Raw genomic sequence first — 20,006 nt, 5'->3', positions numbered from 1 at the left:
AACTCCAACTGGAACATCCCGTTTGAATTCACATTCAAAAAACACCAGCATTTAACATTTTTATTAAAATACAAAATTCCAAAAGAGTGCTTTAACTTTCTTTCAAGTGTTCAGCATTCAGGTAATGCAGACTCACCGTATGAGTTCAACACCTTTTTAAGCCTCAATGATTCATAGGTTTAAGTTTATCAGCCCTAAAACGACTAAGGACAAAGACCAGACTGTAAACAGAGAGAAGCACATGGCTTTTTATATTGGTTTGCTTCTTTGGAAATAAGGCGTTTGAGTGTGTTTCCCACCAGAAAACCTTTCCCACTTTGTGGTGTACATGTCTATTCTCCTCATTAGCTTCGACACACTGCTTAAGGCTTCCCGCCCACTTAACTAATCATCAGGTATTCTGGTCCTCAAACACCAATCTACTCGAGCACACAGAACGCAGGCATTCTGATCAGAGAGAAGAGGACCGGGAGAGACCGATAGACCCGATGCATCAGAACAAAAGGATTTGAATGGGGAATAGGAAGGACTCCTGGGAACGGGCTTGTAAAAATTGCTCCACATGAACAAAGAATCCAGACAGAAACGTCGGAAGATTGCAATTGAACACCAGAAGAACCCAAAAGACTTTGATGTTGGCAAGAAAACACTTCCTGCTGCTTTGTCTTCATCCTTCAAATGATGTTGTAAACATGGCTGCTCCCTAACATTAATCAATGAGCCTAACCTCAAAGAAGACACACTTGATAGAAATAGATTTTTTTTCCGTTTTCATGAACTTTAGAGGCAGAACTGATTTATCACAAGCATTTTTTCAATCCAGATCATTCTAATAAAGCCTGATTGTCTTTTTTCTAAAATATTTGCATCTATAAAATATCAACAGATTATATCACGTTTGGTGTAGTGTAGTGAGACAGCAAAAGGGGAAAGTAAAGATCAAAGCTCTTTCTAAATGTTTGTGTTCATGCTGGTTTGTACCTGAATACACATACTGAATATGTGTTTTCTGTTTTCTGCAATGTTTGGTGTGAGCCCCCAATATTTTCCCTTTTTATCAGTACAAACATCACACAAGCTTTAGACTGCATGGTGACCTTCCACACACTGTTGCTTTAAGCCTCATTCCTATGGATCTGTACTGGGGTTGACCCAAACAGGTCCTCCGGGGTTTCAGGTGGTCTGGGCCCGTGGGAGGTCATATAGAGGAGCAACTGCATTTTACGGGGACCGCAGGTGTGTCATGCAGTTCCTTTGAGGCCCATGAGGCCACATACTGAATGTCATGGAAATGAACTGTGCAGGTAAATACAAGAAAATTCATCAGGTAATTTCTGAATCCTCTACAGTATATAGTCAACGTTTGCTTTGAGTCCTGGTTCATGATGCTTTCATAGCTGAAATAATCTCCCCCCAAACCCACAAAAATGACAAATTGAAATAAAAGATTATCAAAAAAGAAGAAAAAGTCCATCATTCGGGACAAAGGTTTACTTCCTGGTCATTCAACCTGCTAACATAAAGATAAATGACAGCACATAAACCTACATCCCACAGAGGAAAGATGAAATAGGCTTTAGTTTCAGCAGAGTTGAATCGCATTAAACATGTTTTTTTATCCTCATCCTGTCAAATTCTGAGAGTTTGAGCCAAACACATGATGTGGATGTAAAAAAAAATGTCTAAGAACTACTCTGCCAAGACTGATTTAAGCAAAATTGGCAGCAAATCTTAAGTTGCTTGTTGTGAAGAGAAAAGGCAAAAATGTCACTGCATCGGATTCACTTTACTTCAGCAAAGTCAATACATATGCCATAAGGAAGGGGGTGATAAAAGTGCCTCAACAACTTCATCATCACTGCCTGCTCCGCATGCTGCCCCCAGCAGGGAACAAATGGGCAAAAGGCAGGGGTGGGGCAAAAATGGAGCCGTGTCAGCAGCTGATACTGTTTCATTGAGAAAGACCAAGAAAAAATGTGGATGTTTCTCATGTCAAGGCGCCGGTCAAAGCTATTAACTTTACTGACAAAGAAGGCAAAGCTTGAAGCATGCACAGCCCTCCTACTTCTGATTATACAAGCCTCCTTATAATGCTCGCAGCTAAACATCCTTTATTCGAATTTGTTCGGCTACCAAGCACTTCACAGCAATGACCCTGTGTTAAGTTGTTGATGCTTTTTCCTTAGTCTTTTTTAAATGGGTAAAACCGCGCCTTAGAGTAAAATGTCCCTGAATCCTCAGTAAGCTGGGAGAGCTGTTGATTAGCCTCTGTGACTCCAGCTCAGCTTAGCCCAACATTGCAGCAAAAAGACATGAAGATTTCATTCTGCAACCAGAGCATCCTAATTATAGCATTTTATGGTAACTTTTCTTTCAACCCCTGATTCAAGGCCAACATTCCAAATAAACAACATGCTCATTTGCAGTAAATCACTGTTTTAATCATTTAAAGGTGAAATAGTCACGTACAGCTTTTTATTCTAAATTTTACACCATATCCTGAAATACAGTTAAGCTAAATGCAATTTGCTTTAGTTAAAATGATAAGGAGATGTGGCACATAGGAGCAAAAGAACTACATATTTATTGAGCCTTAGTCACATGGACTCGGGGGGTTTACCTGTATGGGTGCTGCTGGTTTTTGGGTTGTTGCAGGTCTGGAAGGTCATAGAGAGGAGCGGTCATGTGTGTTGTATGTGTGTGGACAAATATGTGCGGGTACTTAGGTGTCTCGTAGGAAATTATAGGATTGCAGACTACCCAGGTGAGCCTGTACGGTCTACATCCTTGCCATTCACTGCAGGTGACCTGTGTGCCTCAAAGAGGTTTGCCTATTTTACCTACAGCCAGCCTGTATTTACCTGTAAGTGCAGTTGTGACTAAGACTTTAAATGCTTTAATAGCTTGTTATTAGCATCTGTTGGGGCTGGGGTGGAGTCAACCACTCCCCTTCACTCCCTCTTCACTATTTTCATTGGGCAGCCTCAAACACAAGACTTGGACAAACTCTTTGGTCATACCATCTGTTGGTTTGTTTTGAGGTCAACAGGTGCAAACAACAGTAAATAAATGAGGATTTATCATGCACTATGAATTGCTCACAAAAAAAAATGTAACGTAGAGTAGAGAAGTAGCACAAGGATTAAAGGGACAAAGGAAAAGATCTGCAGCCCTGAAATATGGTCTGACATCTATTGCACATCAGGTTTGTGTTGTTTTTGTGACACAAGCGCTAAACCTGAATGCCCATTGCGGTGCGGATTATTCAGCTGATCAGACTGTATCTGCACTGATGATGGACAACTACCCTCTCACAGATCAAAGAGAGAGAAGAGGGGGTCTCCCAATATCAGCTGCCCCAGAAACCAGGGAGAGGGGCAGATGAAGGAGAGGAGCAGACTGTGCAGAATAGAAATATTCAGGTCAAAATGTGCCAAGAATATTTGTCAGCATTAATTACCTTGACTTTACCCTGATTGTAACTCAGCATATGTCATATATCTTTATGATAGTATCTTCTGCCATTTTTTGCCGCTTAACTCAGCAATTTTCCAATTTTTCAGCTATTTTAATGATTGAACTATTAAAATGTTCAGCTCTTTCAGCTTTTTCCAGTTATGACTCTTGATCCTTCAAATCCTTGAACTTTTCAAGATATTCCAGGTTTTCCAGGATTTTTGCCTCCATTTAAATACCTGGGGAATCCTTGATGCAGAAGCTCTCTGGTACGATACCCGGCTCTGGCATTTTTCACAAAAATATATATTTTTTTTATTGTGCCGGTCACAAGATATTGTAGAGCAGCCAGTCAGCCACTCCCATATTTTTATAGTTTAATTCAAACTGTGGTTAGTAAAAGAACGGGCGCCGTTCACTGGAGATTGGAACAAGCGTTACACATACCTAAGATCACAGAAAGGCTCAAAAATGGATGGAAATTCATGTTGGCGACACGTAATAGTCAAGATGCACAATAAGCATGTTTGAGATCACCCAGGTGGACACAAGTTGCGCTAATCACCTGGTGTGAGACGTGTGTTTTTGTTTTTGCTCCAACATCACCTGTCAATCATCACAAAAATATCACCAGAAAGGGGCGGGAACAAGTCGCCAACCTAAGCGAACGCAGCTGGAAAGTTACTACTCCACTGACTCTAAATTTTTCCCTGCTTCATGCCTGGTCAATGTCACGCCCCCAAGAGTTATATACCCCACTGTGATTGGTTGGTTTGTCAGGTCTGCATACAACACTGAAAAAGTGTCATTCATAAAAAACTGGCTGGACACACTAACATTAAACTTTCATATTAAGGCAGGGGCCACAAAATATAGTCTTGGGGCCGCTAATGGCGAGTTTGAGACCCCTGGATTAGTAGATCAAATGCATCTTCTTTGTGGGTTTGCTGTCACGATTGCACAAATTTTTAGGCACAAAAACAAATTAGGATCAATGCATAAATCACATCAACTACTTGGGTATTAAAATTTCTTGGCCCAAGAACTGATTAGCCTCAACTTTACCCCTCTGTTGAAAAAAGTAAGGGATGACCTGCAACGCTGGGTAAATTTACCTATCTCCATCATGGGCAGAATAACAGTAATTAAAATGACAATTCTTCCTAAAATAAATTATTTATTTTCAATGATTCCAGTGCAGCCCCCTCACAGCTGGTTCAAATCCATAGACTCAATCATTACACAATTGGAAAAATAAAACACCACGAATAAAATTAGCCACCTTGCAAAAACCCAAATCTCAGGGAGGTTTAGACGCTCCCAACATTTACTATTACTTGCTAGCTAACCAGCTGCAATATATCTATAAGTGGATTCATCCGAGTCAGTCAGACACCATCTGGTTAGATAGTGAAAAAGAACTGTGCAAAGAACTCCAAATCTCCGACATCCCATTTCTTTTTTTTTTTTTTTTTTTTTTTTTTTTTTTAACTTGTCCTGTCCAACAGCTAGGCAAACAGATGAGAGCTGAGGGCCTCTTGTGTTGGACATATTTTATTTTAACAAGAGGGGTTATTCATCTTCAGACAAACCAAAGGTATGTCTGAATAAACCCCTTTTGTAATTGAGGCCAAACTTTATTAATTTCAATCATGTTTGAAAATCTTTGGTGTTGGACCGGACGGAAAAGGAAAGAGGGGAAGAAGAGAGAGGGACGTTAGAGAGAGGGGGGGGGGTAGGAGGGTGATAATAGGAGGGGAAGGGGGGTAAGACCATGAAGCAGCATAGAGCAGACAGGTTTACTGGTTGTTTATCGTTACGGTACGGTTCAAATGTAGTACAGAAAGGGCGGGGCCTGTTCACACACACTCAAATATTATCAACACACCTGCTAGCCGCAAAAATGTCCACATGTCAACATGCACACAAAACAGATAGTGTTCACGAACGCATACTTATGCCTTTAAACCAACTAGTGTGAAATCTTTCATTCATTCAATCATGCAAACTATTAGTGCAAAGGTGAGCTAACACCTGTGCTCAGGTGAGTGTTTATGTTCTTCTAAAATGGATGGTGGAATGTGAAAAGAAGGAGGAGGAGCGCCCAGCCACCCCCACACCCAGACCCCCGCCGCAGCAGCAGCGGCAGCCGGAATTCCCCCAACGCCACACGGGAACAGGCAGGGAACAACGGCCCCCTGGGCGACCAAGACCGCCACCCAGGCCAGGGCCAGCAGGACCGCCGCGAGGCCCCCAGAGCCAGAGAGCAGGGAGGCGCAGAGGGAAAGAGAGCATCCCATTTCTAAGTCAATCTATCAAGAGTCATCCATGTTATAAAGTAATGACAATGGCCTCCACTCTCAATGCCTGTTGGAAACTCTATAAAATTACAAACTCAAGTCTATCTGTATCTTATTCTACACCTATTTGGAATAATCCAGATTTTTTTAAGCAATAAAAAACCAATCAATCTACAATTCTGGGCTACAAAGGGTATTACACACCTCAAACATATTTTTAATTCCAGTGGTCTAGTACAATTTTCTTATCTTATCCAAGAATACAGCATCAGGAACAGTCAATTTTTAGAATACCTACATCTTAAACCTAAATCTTCAATAGAAGCTAAAATATCTGTAACTACAATAAATCTAGATTTTCCACCTGCAGTAACAGATTTAATAAAAATAACCTCAAGAAAGAAACTTCTCTCTAAAACATTTAAAATAATCGTATTTTCAGATGAATCTTTACCACTTCCCAAAACAAAGTGGGAAAACGATCTCTCTATTTCTGGTAAAACTGAGTTCTGGGTTCAAATATGTAAAAACATTTATACTATGACAAAAAACACTAACTTACAATTAATACAATACAAAACCCTCCATAGAGTTCACTACACAAGAGAGAAAATGTCAAGAATGGAATATGATTCAGAGATCTGCTCATTTTGCACTCAAAATACCCCGGACACATATATTCATGCAACTTGGAACTGCACACCCGACACATTGTGTCTTTTAGGAGACCTATCAGAATTAACACATTCGAATATTGACCCGTCTAAGATTAAATACACTCTTGTAGCAATAACAATAGCCAAAAAAACAATTTTCATGAGCTGGAAATCAAAGAACACCATAAACCTGTCTATATGGAAACATTTATTTTTTGAATATATTTCTTCAGCCAGTTTATTACCTTCTCCCCCCGACACGACAAAACCACTATCAGTATGGTCGGCCTTCATGGAGTTCCTAGAGGAACATCAAGTTTCATCTGAGAATCAAATATGTGACTGTCATGTGCCCTCACCTTTTTCTCACCTTTATCACCCTACTCTCTCTATAATGTCCTATTCACTTCATTTGCAGTCGTCTGTCTGATGGTTATGGGTAATTACTCTCAACTTTGTTTGTTTGTTTGTTTGTTTTATCTATTTATTAACTTTTGAAACAATGACAAGATGATTATTTACAGAATGGGCTTCAGGAGGGAGACCGCTACTGTTTTTCCAGTATCAAGAATACAATGAATGCATAATTATATATGTCTCGAGCCTTTCCTGTCTATCTATATGATTCTCTAATAATGTACCCCTAAATATGTATAGTTAACACAATGTGTGACGGTTAGTTCAAGCTTGGGGATGGAATTCTCTCTCGTTGTCTTTACATCACACACAAACTCACGCTAACACACACACACACACTTTATGTGTTAGTATTGGTAGTTGTCTGTGTTTGTCAGATCTGTTTTTTCAAGTGTTTGTTGTTTTGTTTTGTTTTGTTGTTCTGTTGTCTCACTTTAATAAATAAATTAAAATAAAAAATAAAAATTAGAATCAATGTCATTTATTAACTGGATGAATATCAATAATCCATTATATTTGAAGGGACCTTCTGTCGCTCAAAGACAAAATTTGAAAAAAACAGAAAAAGACCCAAACAAGTACAGAAACATCAAGAAAAGTGCCATTCAAGGACATTTTGGGATGTTTCATACAGAAAGACTGAATTAAGCAGAAATTTTGCAGTTTTGAAATGTAACCCTGATGGTCGGAAAAACGTCAAACATTTGCTCAAATGTCCGTTCTTCTGGGGATGTGTTTGATTTGTGGAAGAAGCTAATGAGGGCTGGTGGATCCTCCATTCATCTAGTTTTCTTGGGGATGTCAGCAGTTGTCCTGGTAGTGTCCCTGTTGTGTGTGTGAGACACACAGTTCCATGGGTTTCATGTTATGTGACATTAAATACTGTCAAAAAGTTTTCAACTCTACTGAATTCATTTGAAGTGTGAGTTAGATATTAATTAAATGCAGATGTGCCACTAATCCTCAGCTACTTAAAGATATATTACATGGAAAATTTACACATTTTTCCCCCCAGAACTTAAATTCAAAAAATGATTTCTAACTGGATCTCTTTAAATTTTAGTTGGAGACACCTGATATAGAGGAAAAGGGTCTGAAAAGAGAGTTGGGGAGACTGAAAATGCGAATCTGGGGGATGTGTCGAAGAAGCAAGGCTGTAAATGGCTTTGAGCGGAAGCTGAGGGATTTTAAGAATGATCTGGATCTTAACTGGGAGTTTGTGCAGCTGATGGAGAACTGGAGCAGGGTCCTGCTATTGATTTTGGAGCATTTGATGTTCAAGGAGACATTAGTCCATGAGACCAAAGAGATGACTGAGAACAGAAAAATTCATGTGATAAGGTGTGTTGAGGGGGAGACAAATGCAATTATAGACCTGCTCCATTGGAAATTGTGTTTTTGGAGTTTTTAACATGTTCTTGTAGCAGTTTTCTCATGATGGAAAACATATGTTAAGAAAACTAGGCTTTAAATTGCATTTGTAAGTATGACTTTAATCAAATCGTGGACCAGAAGGGGATGCAAAAATACTGTTGGAAAAAGCTTGTAGGTGTGACATAGAAGCTCCACTCCATTCTGATGTATCCACTTGTAGACAAATAGATCCATGAACGTCTTTGTTTTCCTCTTCTGAGCTGGAACCTGAATTAAAACTGTACGACTGGATAACTCCAATATTACTCACCGTTTTTTCTTGCAGCATTCATGTTAGGTTGGGTGTGTGATGGGCTGTAGGTTACTGGGAGTCAGTGTAAACAGATGAATGACAGGAAGTAGGGGCGCCAACAGTCCCGCCTAAAACTCAGCGGTGAATTTCTGATGAACTCCTGCTGCTCAGCAGAAACTATGTCCTGGAAAACTACACAGGTTTGGGGGATTTGGGCTAAGAACAGCATAATTATAAATAAAAGACCACTGGGAACACTTTGAAAATAGACCAAAATATGTGGGACTTTAATGTTGTGTGTGCAGACCAGGTAATGTTATGATGCAGTGGTGAAAAGAAGAAGTGCAGTTAAGGATGATACCAAGGCTGTAAACCTAAGGTGAAGGAAAAAAGACTGAACATGACTGAAAAGGAAAAGCTATTTGTTTAGATTACAGAGTTTTAGCTGAGAGGGGAAACTTGAGTTTTTGTTGCTGTTAAAGCCTTAATCACTTGTACAGCGGTTGACCAAAAAAGGTGCTGCAGGTTTCTGGGTTTTCTGTGCCCATCGTAGAGAGGTGCAGCTGGATCTTGAGAGGAGGGAAGGTGTGTCTTGCACTTCCCTTGAGGCTCATAAGGCCTCCTATAGGATGTCATGAAAATGCACCATTGTTGTGCAAGGATAATGTAAGGCGATGCTGTTGTACATTGACCGAACGCCACACTCTGGTCATTAGGAAGGTCCGATAACTGGCCTCTTACTGACCACAGGCAAAGGCAACACATACAGGTTGTGCAGATGATACAAAAGTACCAGTAGGATCCTCATAGGATGTCCACACATATTTACATTCGGATAGTTTAATTTCCTCATTTTTAACAGTCAGCCTAGAAGCAGGGATTACACACTTTTTACATGAATGGTACCCACAGGCACTTTGTGCTGTGTGCAGGTTTCAGGGCAATTAAAAAAAGAGGAAAAATCTGTATTGCTCACCTACTACACCTTGATTTACCTATAGGTGTTGTATAAGCATTCACTACAACCTGTCACTCGCAGTATACCCACAGAAAAAAATTTGCATAAAGAGTTTGCTCTGCAGGCTCACTGAGCAGTCTGTGTTCCTCAAATTTTGTGCGGGCCATCTGTGTGCCCTGTACAGCTTTTCAAATTTTGTGACTAAGGGTTACGTGTAGGAAGGTTTAAGGAAAACCTCGAGGCCTGGATTTGGACATCCCTGGTGTAGTTTCATCTTATGTTCAGTATGCTTTAAAGCAGGGGTGTCCAACTACAGGCCTCGAGGGCCGGCCTCCTGCTGGTTTTCCAGAAATCCTGCCTTATCTGCTGGTAATTACCTGGATCAGGTGTGTTTAGCTAATAGTTGTTTGGAAAACATGTTGGATACCAACCCTCTAGGGCTGGATTCTGACACCCCTGCTTTAGAGTTTTATTATTGTTGACATCCATATTCATCCAACAGTGCATTTTTTTCTCTTCAATGCTTCAATTTGGACATGCTTGTAACACGCCACCAGTAAGAGAATAGGTGGCGTTCTTGCTAGATTTGCAAATCATCACATATGGGTATTAAAAAATGTGTCAGGGCTTTAGACTATTTACCTGGGGCACCTGAATTGCAGAAAATGCAATACGATGCAAGAGGACTTGACTGCAACCGGAAGTTCTTGACCAAACCCAGAAGTACTCCCATAACGCTCAAAAAACCTTGTGACCCTAACAGTTTCAGTTTTTTTTCCGCTTTAAGCTTTGATAAAAGTTTTCCTACAATTTTTAACACTTTTGGGTTATGGTAAGGGTAATTTGTCAAATTTCCACTTCTTGCTGATGATGTTGGGTGCCATTTTGTGTGTAGCAAGGTCGCTCTTCGACATAGCATGTATCCCTTCATTTTTTTCTAAACACAGATCATTCAAGACAAACACTTCCACCAAAAGAGGTAAACAACCTGCAACTATTCTCTGCTTGAGACAACAAAGCAAGCTCACCTGGAATTGCTCAACAGACAGAAAATCCCTAATATAGAACAAGTTGATAGGAGGAACATTTTAGAAGAATGCAATAAACAGGTCTGTGTGTATGTGAATTTTCTCCAGTTTAAATAGAAGTTAAAACAAAAATACTATACTTTTCAATAAAATGTTTAAGCTCCATAGTTATCTTTGCTTTGACCATATTATCAAACCCCTTTATTTCTAAAAGTAGGCAAATATGAAAACATGTATTGGTTCTTCAACAATGAGGTCATCTGAGAGTAAAGTGGACAGTAAAGGGTTCATCCAGAGCCCTCCAATTTTCAAATTATAAAACAAAAAATGTAGCCAACATTTTTTCTTATGATAATTCTGCCCACAAAGGTGAAAAAAGGCTGAAGTCAAAAGGTTGGGCCATCCTCCTCTGGAGATGATGTGAGCAGTTTGCTAGCATTTCAGGTTGCTGATCTGGGCTTCATAATTAGTGTTTTTCACCACTGAAAGTCTTCAAATTCAATTTACAATCACCAACAGTCCCAACAGTGAAGAATCCCATAAGCCCAGCTTAGTGTGAAGGCCATTAGTGAACACACGAAGAGTCGTCCGCAAATATCCTTCTTTCCGCTCTGCAGGCATCTTGGTATTTTAAAGGTCAGAGCTTCTCTTTGCTGGCCCACAACCTGCTCCTGTCAAACCCGTTTACAGCTGCTGCTGACCTTTCAGCAAAAATTCATTTGGATCTTTTATTAATGGAGTTAACATTCGGCCTCTTCCATGATTGGGATTTACTGCAGTTTCATGAATGGATTCAAGAAAGACACATCAGATCATGAAAATCCACCAACCTGAGGTGTCATTCCATGACAGAGGTACATGATGGGAATGTTGTCCGTGTCGGGTCCTTGGTCCAGACACAGGTCACTGCGCAGGCTGTTCTTCAACTTAATCAGCCCATAAGGAGGAGAGAAACAGAATAAAAAAGTAATCTCAGTCATTTCTAAATGAACAAAAACAAGACAACAGAAGCTGTATTAGTAATGGTTCTACTTTCTCTAAGAGAAATGAATGAATTTTATTCTCAGAAATAAATCAACAGATTCAGGCTGTTTGAGCTCAACAGACGTGATTCTATTACAGTAATTCGAGGAGAAAGAAAACCTCTCTCAAAGTAGGATCGTAATAAAACCATAGTCGGAAAAAAAAACATATATTTTTCTTTTTACAAGTTGAACTCATTTCATGCTATATTAGCACTTAATCAAAGAAATACATTTGGTTTTCACAGACTGCCATGCAGAGTTTAAGATTAAAATGAGATGAGAGTGAGGTGTGTTGTTCTGAATGAAGAATGAAGATTAGGAGGATCATGGAAATGATAGCACAGCTTTTGATGATCAGTAAAGAATTGTTAAAGAATTCCTATGATTAATAAAAACAATTCTGTATCAACAATGAATTTATGAAAATATTGTTTTGAAAATTGTTTTGTAATTTGACATTTTAAATTATTTATTACATGTTTCTTTAGATTTACAACAACAAGGAGGCACAGCCCAGGGCTTCAATGTGCTGGTCCCAAGTCCAGGTAAATTCTGAGGGTCCTGTCAGAGAGGGCATCCAACATAAAACCAAAGACAAATAAATAGTGTAAAATCCCAAACCGGACTTTCATGCCAGATCAGTTGTGATCTGGGTTAACAGCAAACACCAACAGTGCTGTTTACCTACAGGGTTCTGGTGAAAGTTGAACAATTGTTGGTGGAAGAAGAAGAGGAAGACGTAGGCAGTGAAAGTAAAGGAAAGACAGCAGTGAAGGACTTAGAGGAGGAACCCTATGTCAAGCTAAACTTAAACTTATGATTGCAAAATCAAAAATATGGAGACACAACACATGTTTGTGTTCACTGTTCAGTAGGTATTTCTGTGTGTTGCAAACATAAAACTATTTTTTGAAAGCAAATATTGAATATTTTCCTTTGCTACTTAAAAAGTTTTGTTTGCAACGGAGTGGCATAAATATCACTTCACACAGTAGTTGGTGTGCCATAGAAGGATGCGGAGGAAAGGGTTAGATTGAGGGGGATGATTCACTGTGGTGACCTTTATATGGAGAGGCTGAAACACAAACAATAATTGACAGCATGGTTTGAGAAAAACAGAGTTTAACTACAAAATTCAAAGATTTGATTAGAAAAAACATCATTTCAGCAACATAAAAAGGTTATTGCATTTTGAACAATCAAATTAAATCCGTTACTCTGACCTAAAATGGATCCATAACATCTTTAGTCATCTTTAGAACATCTCTGGTCAAAACTTCCACCATTGAGACTCAGACAGAAATTCCTGCTACTGAACAGTGAAGTTTTCCAGATTCTTGGATTTCTTCCAGATCATCAAGTGTAACCCTTGTGCTATCCTAGGCACTTTAACATTGGGAGTTGGGTCATCTAGACCCACTAGACAGTGCTCTGAACCTTTTTTCTTCAATGATTTGTGATCTTCACTGGTGTCCATGGATTACATGAAATCTTTCCACCTTTATCCACCTTTGTCATGGTAGGAAGAACACGTCAATGTAAGGGGGGGGGGGTCATCTAAGATAGCACAAGGGATAAAAATGTGTCTAAACAAACAAGTAAACTAGAATGAATGTCAAATCCATTCACATGTTAGTTTCCTAAAGTTAAGCAAAATTGATGGATGGATGGATAAATGGGTAAATGGATGGATTTATAAATGGTAGGATGGATGGATGGATCAAGCATGTTTGTTTTTTGTTAATTTTGCTAGCTTGGGGGTTTCAATCCATTGAAAGAAACTAGACAGCTTTTTAAAACGTGACCAAACATTAAGAATGAGTTGGATGTGGTGGAGAGAATCCAGTAGTTTTCTAAAATAAACCTTCAGAATCAGAATAGAAATCAAACTAAAGCAGTGAGTGGGTTTCTGCGGGGGTGCTCATCAGGCAATGGCGTGAGGTTCATCCTCCGTTCCATAGTTTCAGTGCAGAAGCATAAACTGGCCTCTGGTTCTAAACTGTTTTTTTCATCTTCAAGTCAGAAAGCTAAACCCACAGAAATGAAAGACGAAAGCATAACGTGTAACAAATATGTAATCTCTCTAAAAGACAGCATCTCTGACTTTTTTATATTTATTTTTAAAGACAAGACAGACAAATGTGTGCCTCTTCTGGCCTCCCACGCTTCCCTCCATCTGCCTCTCAGTCACTGCAATATTAATTACTCCACCATGACAGAGTGATGCACTCAAGAACTCAAGCTGTGTGGCAAAACGGTGACAAATTGAAGTACTGTAAGTCTTATTACTGCCTGCCAGAAAAAAGTCATGCAGAAACTAACCTTCACCTTTTCTGGCAGCTGCTCAGAAACAAACTCAAGAAGAAGAAGCACCTGCACTGCAGAGATTTACGGGTTCTTCATGCAGTTTGGCTGCAATCCACAGAGAATTATAAACTCATTTTACAAAATTAGCAACGCATTGCCTTGAGACCATGCTTATCCTTGTTTCTTTTATTCAAAACAAAAACAAAAAAACACCCACGAATAAAAGCTCTTAAAAGCTTTTGCTTTAAAAACGATTCAATAGTTTTGCTTGCAGCTGTCAGACTGACATGGAAGTTTCCGTGTTTCTGTCATCGTATCTGCAACGACAAATCCTCTCATCACATTGAAGAAATTCAAATGAGAGGAACCCTGCAGAGTATAGTAAAAGAAGAAAACAAATACTTCAAGTAAAACCTCTCAACAAGTCAATAAAAGACGAAAAAATTACAGAGAGAAGGAGCCACACCTTCATATGTGATCTTCTGTCTGCAGGTTTGTCAGTATTTTTCAGAAGATCAGAGGAGAGATGCTGGTACTGTGTGAGGAAAGATCTGCCACACAAACAGCACAAAAATCTTCAAGCTTCCTAACCAAGAGTAATGCTGACGAACATCTGTTAGTATCTAACGTAAACTTCGGTTTAATGTTTCTAGGGTTTTATTTCAAATAGGCTTTTCTTTGAAAAGTCACATAAAATTGCCACACATTTTGCTCAAACACTTTGTAGTGTTGGATTTAACATAAACTAAAAGATGCCACTACTTCACAAAACTCACTGTGTAACATATTAAACGTGTCAAAGTTATTCACACTTCTGACTAACTTCTGAATCGTGTTCAAACTATTTATTCTGCACTTTTTGTGCATTTCAAATACATAGGAAGGAACACAACTGTCAACACACAAACCTTGAAAATAATCTTAGAATTGATCTCAACGCTGGCTGCCAGTCAGTGCAGGTTTTAAAATCAGTGCTCCCAGATTTCTCACCAGTTCCAACCAGAAAATCTGATACTTCTGGATGGGATGAAAGAATCAGTCTACATAGATCTATAAAATCATCGTACTCATATTTTGTTGTGAACTTTAAGGCTGAGACGTGTAACGAATGATACGTCCACATTCATTTAGATTATTATTGTGCAGCTTTGATACGACCCTGCCCCCTCCCAATGCTGACATAGTTGAGGAAGTTCTCTGCCACCCATGAGAGGTGAAGGAGGACCCGAAATACGAGACACCAGGCCTGTGGCGGAAACTCAAAGGGCTAATAAAAAGTCACACTCTGGTCATCTTTTGATTTGTTGTAAAAGTGTCTTTTCATTTTGATGATGCTGTTTTTAAGCCAAAATAAAAAAAAAATGTCATTATCGTGAAGAAAAGTTTCTGCAGTGGTTTATTAGAAATTTGGCTCGGAGTTGTGGGAGGGACTGTTGGCATGGAGCAAGCCCGCTCCATTTCCCATCATCCATATGTTTACCCACACTCCTGCTAGTTTACAGCCCCTCACACAACCAACTTAACACTACCGTTGCAACAAAAATGGTGAGCAAAATCAGAGCTATAAGCCGTCCAGTTTAGATCCAGATTCCAGCTCAGACGAGGAAAACAAAGACCTTCATGGATCTATTGGTCTGTAAATGGATGCATCACACAGGAGCAGAGCAGGAAACTTGTGGCCTGTGAATTTTACTACCTACGTCACACCCACAAATGTTTTCCATCAGAACTTTTTCATCTGCTCCTGATTAACAACAATTTGAATAAAGATATGTATCCATGCAATTTAAAATTTCTTTACATATATATATTTATAAATATATTCATTCATTCATCTTCTTGACTGTTTATTCCCTTTCGGGGTCACGGGGTTGCCGGAGCCTATCCCGGACAATTGGGCGTAGGCAAGGGATGCCCTGGACTGGTCGCCAGTCTGTCGCAGGGTAGAATATCTTCAACCACACATCCATTCACTCTCACACTCACACTTATTGGACAATTTAGAGTTGCCAATCAACCTATGATTTATACATTTATAAATATATACATATAAAAATACTACAAGAACATGCTGAAATCATCAAAAAACAACTTTTGTAAACTTGGTGTGATGGACAGAGGAAAAAACACACAACAAAACATGACGAGAACCAGAAAATGACTGAAAAACCCAAATAAAAACCCTCACCACATGTCCGTCCCTCCATCTTCAGAAGAGACTGAGTCCATTTAGGATAACAGTGTTACTGGAGCCAACCCAGCTACTATTGGGCAAAGTCAGAGTTCACCCTGAACAGGTCACCAGTATGTTGTAGGGCCACACATTCACACTTCTAGGGGCAATTAAGAATCTAGAGAAAACCCACGCATGCACAAGGAGAACATCCAAACTACACACAGAAAAGGTCGCACAAGCTGAACTAAAAAGCAGAAACTCCAGTGGTGAAAGGGTAAAGGATCAGCCAAAATCTGACCATGACAAACAGAAAAACATTGGACTCCCTGAGTGTAAAATAACAGCTTAACTGGAAACTAAAACTTGTGCTGCAGCTGCAGAAACTGCTGAACTCATGACTAAAGATGAGTAAACTAAACTAAAATCAACAACAATCCTCAAACCTGGACCAAAAGTGTCCAACCCAGGAGGAGAACGGGATGGATTTGTCATGATTCAGCCACATAAAAATGGTGTTTTTGATGTTTTTAACATGTTCTTTTGTGTTGTGATGTTGTGTGTTTTATTCTGATGAAGGACATGTATAAAATTCAAAATTGCTTTGTGACTATTTCTTTATTCAAATTGTCCTGAATCAGAACCAGACAAAAAAAATTGAAACAATTAGTTTGCCTTTGAAAAAGATCATATTTGTGACATCGAAAATAGGCTGGGCAAGTCACAAGCTCTCTGCTCGGACTGTTCAGCAGGGGGGAGAGGATGGGGGGGTGGGATTGCTCCATGCCAACAGTCCATTTTGTAATGATTTCCTGCCGCCTTGCAGAAAGTATGTCCGCGAAAACGACACAACTTGTTTTCTATTTGGGATAAAAATGGCGTAATCATAATTAAAAGACCACTGGGAACACTTTGAAAACTGATCAAAAGATGATCAGAGTGGGATTTTAAGTTACATCCCTGCACACAGCAAATCAGGTTGAAAACTGTGGAACCTGGAAAAAAAATAGTCACATGTTCAAGTATTTTCCAGGGACTTGGGTCCAGTACAAAATGGGCAGAAAAATCGTTGTCAGCTATTACAATATTTTATTATCTGATGACTCTGCACTCACATATTAACACGCACAGTGATCATAACTTGTTCCAAGCGTGCATCAGAACTAAGAGTTTTCTGTGTTTTGACTGACAGACGTCCTTCAATCGAAGAACAGCCAAATGTCCTACAACTGATTGGACCAAAATTGCACCAACACGCTCCCAGAGGTGTCATTTCAAAACCAGTTGATGAGAAAACCCAATCAGCTGACTTCCTAAGAAAGCAGCACTCCAAAGAAAACAATAAAAGTGTCTTAATGGGTTTGGACTACTGTCTGTGGAACTGACAGGAGAATGCTTCAGCTTTGTAATCAGATTACTCTTCAGATTCTATTTTAAAACATCTATTAAACTTGCTTCATGGCAGGTGTAGTGCAGAGAAGACTTTCTGAGAAATGAATTTGGTGGATGGAAGTTTCTGCTAATCCTTTTCACACATAGTCCTCCTCCTCTCATGCTGTTAGAAAGATCAGAGGCTTTATCTCAACGGCAGCTTTACTCCATTATTGAACTCTCCTCTGAACATTTGCATAGTGTTCATCTGGATTCTATTGATTTCAAGTCGTTTTTCTTTCAGAGAGAGGTCAGAGTTCAGTGTCAACCACAACTGCCAAACCTTCCATCCTGCTTGTGAGTCAGGACATTTACTCAAGCAACAACATCAAACCAACGTCAAAGTGTCATTATCTTCTCAAACTCCAAGAACTCCCTAAAGATCCAGCTGAAGAGCAGCATGGGCTGTCCTCGATGCTTTTGGTTTTCATACATAGAAATAAATGCCCAGCTGTGGAGGCGTGCATGAAGGCCCACCTTTGCTGTTTCCATCCACGGCTTCAGCAGCTTCTCTTCAGCTGATCTCACAGCCTACTGAAGATTTTTTGTCAGAGTGCCAAACTCTCTCTCGTCTGGTTTCTCTGAAGCTTCTTCACTGAACACTCACTAGACTCCTATAAACTGTCATTCTTTCCAGGCGTGAAATGGGACGGTCAAAGCTCTCAGTGGTGCTCTCAGGGGCCATCGCTGCCTCACTCTGACACTGTGCTGCATCGACACACATTCAGAATGGCTCCGACAGAATTCTCAACTAAAGCTATAAACATACAACCATAACATTTCTGTCAGAAGGGAAAAGCTGCTGTATTTAGACTGAGTCAGTTAACGCCCCCCCACAGGACAGGGCCGACAAGCCCCCCACCCCACCCCACCCCAGACCCCGCAGCCGAAGCGGATGACCCCCAGAGCGACCGGGGGTCCCAAGAGGGTTGACCCGTCCCGCCCCAGAGCCAGGGAAGGGCTGATCCCAGCCTCAGGTGCAGATGGGCAGCCCACCCAGCGCCGCTGGGACCCCCCCCCCAAGCAGGGCCCCCGCCAACCCCCCCCAGCACAGGCAAAGGGACCAACCCCCCAAGCCAAGCCAGGCCGCAACCATAACATTTCTGTCAGAAGGAAAAAGCTGCTGTATTTAGATTGAGTCAGTTAAAGAAGATTACGACATCTCCACAACAGAACAACATACTCTCCTGTGTTTTATTTTTATTTTTATTTTTAACTTGTCCTGTCCAACAACTGGGCAGGCAGATGAGAGCTGACGGCCTCTTGTGTTGGACATATTTTACTTTAACAACAGGGGTTATTAATCTTCAGACAAACCAGAGGTATGTCTGAATAAACCCCTTTTGTAATTGAGGCCAAACTGTATTAATTTCAATCATGTTTGAAAATCTTTAGTGTTGGACCGGACGGAAAAGGAAAGAAGGGAAGAAGAGAGAGGGATGTTAGAGAGAGGGGGGGGTAAGAGGGTGATAATAGGAGGGGGGGGATAAGACCATGAAGCAGCATAAAGCAAAAAGTTTACTGGTTGTTTATCATTACGGTAAGGTTCAAATGTAGTACAAAAAGGGCGGGGCCTGTCCACACACACACTCAAATGTTATCAACACACTTGCTGGCTGAAAGAAAAAAAAAACGTCCACATGTCAACATGTACACAAAACAGATAGTGTTCACAGACTCATACTTATGCCTTTAAACCAACTAGTGTGAAATATTTCATTCATTCAATCACACAAACTATTAGTGCAAAGGTGAGCTAACACCTGTGCTCAGGTGAGTGTTTATGTTTTTCTAAAATGGACGGTGGAATGTGAAAAGAAGGAAGGAGAGTGCCCAGCCATCCGCACACCAAGACCCCCGCCGCATCAGCAGCGGCAGCCGGAACCCCCAACGCCACACGGCAGCAGGCAGGGAACAACCGCCCCCCAGGCGACCCAGCCCGCCACCCAGGCCAGGGCCAGCAGGACCGCCGCGAGGCCCCCAGAGCCAGAGAGCAGGGAGGCACAGAGGGAAAGGGAGCGCCGCCCCAGCCCAACCAGGAGGGCAGCCCCGTGCCGCGCCGGGAGAGCCCAACGCAGGGCCCCACCCAAAAAGGGCCCCACAGCCCCCCCCCCCCCCCCCCCCCCCCAGGAGTTCCGGGCATCCCCCTGCCCCAACCCCAGATACGAGCCAGGACCCCCCAAGGGAGACCCGCCCCACACTCCAGGCAGCCACCCACCCCGCCCACGGATGGTCCAGGGAGGAGCAAGGCAGGGGCCCGCCGCCCCCGCCCAGCACGGGGAGCGCCCCGGGGAGAAAGGGGGCCCACCAGGGGTGTTGTTAACTTGGCCCGACCAGGCTCGGCCACAGTTGGAGATTTGCACCTTGGCCCTGGGCCCAGCACCCAGGGGCAAGGACCCGAACCCACCCCCCAGGGACACGGAAACCCCTGGCTCAGGTGTAATGTGAACCCCCTCCCCGTGCGGAGAGAGCACCGCCGGGCCCAGGAAACCGGCCACTTCCTCCAGCTCCCCAGGGGGGACCCTAAGGCGTTCCCAGCCCAGCAGAGAGACGCGGTCTCTCCAGCGTATCCTTCTTGATCCGATACCT

The 20,006-nt window shown here is 41.3% G+C and overlaps 1 protein-coding gene across 2 annotated transcripts in view; it reads right to left on the bottom strand.

Annotated features, from left to right (window-relative positions):
• The window catches only part of galnt18a (UDP-N-acetyl-alpha-D-galactosamine:polypeptide N-acetylgalactosaminyltransferase 18a), a 267,871-nt gene that overhangs the window by 51,571 nt on the left and 196,294 nt on the right, over positions 1-20,006 (bottom strand). For both annotated transcript variants that reach the window (XM_023955406.2, XM_023955408.2), the window contains exon 9: positions 11,312-11,407. In XM_023955406.2, the coding sequence (XP_023811174.1) occupies positions 11,312-11,407 (96 nt within the window). The remainder of the gene's footprint in view (positions 1-11,311; positions 11,408-20,006) is intronic.

This window comes from Oryzias latipes, chromosome 6, assembly GCF_053564925.1.
Source record: "Oryzias latipes strain Hd-rR chromosome 6, Olatipes_Hd-rR_3.1".
Classification (NCBI taxonomy): Eukaryota; Metazoa; Chordata; class Actinopteri; order Beloniformes; family Adrianichthyidae; genus Oryzias; species Oryzias latipes.
This window is presented reverse-complemented; position numbering and strand designations above follow the sequence as displayed.